The 3965-nt window shown below is 42.4% G+C and overlaps 1 protein-coding gene across 1 annotated transcript; it reads left to right on the forward strand.

Moving 5' to 3' along the window:
• The first annotated feature begins 445 nt into the window (after positions 1–445).
• On the forward strand, positions 446–1137 carry LOC129503312 (60S ribosomal protein L15-like). Its single transcript, XM_055315283.1, is given in 2 exon segments — positions 446–596; positions 598–1137. Coding segments are annotated over 2 exon segments (612 nt in total). The 5' UTR covers positions 446–477; the 3' UTR covers positions 1091–1137.
• Positions 1138–3965: the final 2828 nt, after the last annotated feature.

The following is a 3965-nucleotide window of genomic DNA, read 5'->3' on the forward strand; positions in this document are numbered from 1 at the left end:
ATTTTATTTATTTATTCATGAGAGACAGAGAGAGAGGGAGAGACACAGCCGGAGGGAGAAGCAGGCTCCACACAAGGATCCCGATGTGGGACTCCATCCCAGGACCCCAGGACCACTCCCTGAGCCCAAGGCAGACACTAAACCACTGAGCCACCCAGGCATCCTTCTCTGGAACCATTTGAATAGCATATGCCTAAGCTCTAAATGTGAGACACTCTTCTGTCGTAGGAGAAGAGGAGGTGTTGTTGAACTCTCGCAGATTAAATGGTTGATAGTGTTTTATTCTACAAACATTTCCTGAGTGGCCTCTTCATGTGAAGCCCCAGCTTTGGTGCCCACTCATCCTTCACAAGGTACGAGGACGGAAGTTTTCTGAGTCAGAACTCAGCATCGGGTTGGAACTCCAACTTCCATGATTTGTTTTAAAATCTTGGTCAAGTCCTTTCCGTCTGGCGGCAGCCATCAGGGTAGGCCGAGATGGGTGCGTACAAGTACATCCAGGAGCTATGGAGGAAGAAGCAGTCCGATGTCATGCGCTTTCTCCTCAGGGTGCGCTGCTGGCAGTACCGCCAGCTCTCTGCGCTCCACAGGGCCCCCCCCAACCCGGCCCGATAAAGCGCGCAGACTGGGCTACAAGGCCAAGCAAGGTTATGTCATATATCGGATTCGTGTGCGTCGTGGTGGCCGCAAACGCCCAGTTCCTAAGGGTGCTACCTATGGCAAGCCTGTCCATCATGGTGTTAACCAGCTAAAGTTTGCCCGAAGCCTTCAGTCTGTTGCAGAGGAGCGAGCTGGACGCCACTGTGGAGCTCTGAGAGTCTTGAATTCTTACTGGGTTGGCGAAGATTCCACATACAAATTCTTTGAGGTTATCCTCATTGATCCATTCCATAAAGCTATCAGAAGAAATCCTGACACCCAGTGGATCACCAAACCAGTCCACAAACACAGGGAGATGCGAGGGCTGACCTCTGCAGGCCGCAAGAGTCGTGGCCTTGGGAAGGGTCACAAGTTCCACCACACTATTGGTGGTTCTCGCCGTGCAGCATGGAGAAGACGCAATACTCTCCAGCTCCACCGTTACCGCTAATATAAGTAATGTTTGTAAAATTCTTACCTAATAAACAATTTAGGACAGTCAAAAAAAAAATAAAATCTTGGTCAAGTGAATTAATCCTTTTAAAAAAGATTTTATTTATTTGAGAGGGAGAGAGAGAGCACGAGTGGGCAGAGGGGCGGTGGGGGGGTGATAACAGTCTCCCCAGTGAGCCAGGACTCTGAGCAGGGGCTCAATCCCAGGACCATGGGATCATGATTTGAGCCTAAGGCAGATATATAACCAACTGAGCCACCCAGGCACCCCAATTAATCTTTTAAAGCCTCAGTTTCTTCATTTATAAAGTGGAGGATAATAATAGTATTTCCTTCATTGGTTTGCTAAGAATTTAATGGGGTAATTCATTTAAAGTTCATAGCACAAAGCTCAAATAAATCTTATAAGCAAATAGGTATATAAATGTTACCCATGGTTATGGTTAGAGCTTGCTTAATAGCTGTTTTAATACTGACCACTGATATATTTCCCGAAGACTTTTTTTAAAAAGAAGATTCATTTATTTATTCGTGAGAGACACACAGAGAAAGGCAGAGACATAGGCAGAAGGAGAAGTAGGCTCCTTGTGGGAAGCCTGATGTGGGACTTGACCCCAGAACCCTAGGACCACAACCTGAGCCAAAGGCCCACCCCCACACCCCCAGAGCAATCAAACATATGTAAATAGAAAATAGAAAAAAAGGAACGGGATCATAAAGTTGATTAGATTTATCCAGTTTAAGTCCAGCTTTTGCTCTTCAAATGCAAAAGTTATTTTGTGATGTCAGTGAGTTACTGCTGGTGGGTGGTTATTTATTCGGACCACCCTCAGAGGTAGTGTTTACTTCTTGGAGCTCTGAGTAATGACTCTCTTGTATGTACTCAAGATCAGTGTTGAAATGATTTAGAGTCTAAAGGAGACTGTCTTGTTCTTCATCTTCCTTCTTCACCCTGAGAAGGAAATGTAACCCAGAGGCTAAGAACACAGGCCTTGCAGTTCAAAATATTGAGTAATGTGTACACTGTGCTTTCGAACAGAACCTGACTCCTACTGAGTCCTTCATATGCGTTAGATATTTTGCCACTTTGGATACTTCATATAAGCTGATTGTGATTTCATCCCATTGTAGAAATAATATATTTGTTGACCATTTGCTTTGTGTATTGAGAACTGTTTTAAGCACCTTTTGTGGACTAACTCATTTATTCCTCGCTACAGCCCTATGAGACAGCTTCTATTATTACACATATTTTACTATGAGGAAACATAGAGAAGAATTAAATTATTCATAGTTCCACAACCAGTAGGTGGCTAAAACTAGACAGTGTGGCTCCAGAGCCCCTGTTCTATCTTCCACTCCTTGCTGCCTTGGCCTGAATTGAAGCAATAACGTGAAGACAGAACTTTTCTAGCTTTTCCATTCGTAACAATGGTTGCCATTGTTCTATTTAGGTGTCTCAAGAGTTAACTGTGGAGAAAAATCACAGGAAGTCAGACTAGCTAGTTTCTAGTTCTTGACTGATCACTCACCAATCCTGGGACTTTGGGGATGTCATTAGACTTCATAGTGTTTCAGTTTCTTGAACAAAAACCTGTCTTATTCCCAAGCATATGACATTGTGCTTCCTCAGTAGAGGAGTGTATCAGTGGGCTGGACTTTCAGTCTAAGAGAATCCTAAAATATTTGCCGTTCAGTTCTGATGAAATGCCTAATCGAGGAACATAGTTTTGGAAAAAGAGCTATCGAGCCACTCTATTGGGAACCCCGAGGTCTGTCCCTGGGTCAGTTGGTAGCCCACACTTTTGGATTAGCTTAGCTCCCTTAGAAAATCACCTTCATTATGTTACACTTACTAAAGCTCACAAATGGGAGATAGACACAGGAAATCTACCTTTATTAAGTTCCAGTATGTGTTGGGCACAGTGCAAGTGAGTGGCGTTAGAATGGTGAACACCATTGTCTGTGCCTTTAAGAGGCTATTTATTCAATGGTGGATCTAGACTTTGCAATATCAGGTGTAACACCGTGTAGTAAGGAATAAAACTGGTGATGTTCAGAGCACATGAGAGCGATTCTATGGAAAGTATCTCAGAAGAAGTGAGATATAAGCTGTAATTGAATATCTGAGCTGAAGATAGCCAGAAGAGCATAGAAAAGTATGCAAAGAACAGCACTGGTAAAGTCTGGAGGAAGAATGAGAAAGCTGAATCTCAGCAACTTAGAGATATCTAGAATGTCTGGAAAAGAACCCCAGGGCTGAGAGCGCTGAGAGGCAAGTCTGGAAGAGGTTAGCAGGGCTAATCAAACCGATCTTAAGCCTAGCAAAGGACTTTTCCCTAAGATAATGTTGAAAGCTGCACTGTATTACTTATTATGCATTATACAGAAGTGTCTACAGAGGAGATTTCTTCTAGAATTTTATTTCATGAAAAGCCTTGCTGTCCTTGATATATATTATTTTTCTGAAGTCACATTGCTACTGGGAGAATCCAGATCAGTGGCCTTCCATTCCATAGCTTTTTTTTTCCCTTTGAGAAATATTGATCTCTTTTCTTATAACTTTTGTGATGATTTATTTCCTCTCTTGCTATAATTATAAGTATGTAATATTCTGGTTACTAGGAAACTCACAGCTGAATTTGATGCTTAACGGTGAACCCATATTATACGAGACCTAAGAGAGTACAATTTTGGAGGCTTTCTTTGAGGAAAAAGCCCACAAAATTTAGGTAAGAAAGTAAATATTTGTTTAGCTAAGAAAAGAAATTGCAACAAATTTCAGATTTTTAAAAAATATTTAATTTATTTATTCATGAAAGACAGAGAGAGACAGAGAGAGAGAGAGAGAGAGAGAGAGAGGCAGAGACCCA

Source organism: Nyctereutes procyonoides, unplaced genomic scaffold, assembly GCF_905146905.1.
Source record: "Nyctereutes procyonoides isolate TBG_1078 unplaced genomic scaffold, NYPRO_anot_genome, whole genome shotgun sequence".
Lineage (NCBI taxonomy): Eukaryota > Metazoa > Chordata > Mammalia > Carnivora > Canidae > Nyctereutes > Nyctereutes procyonoides.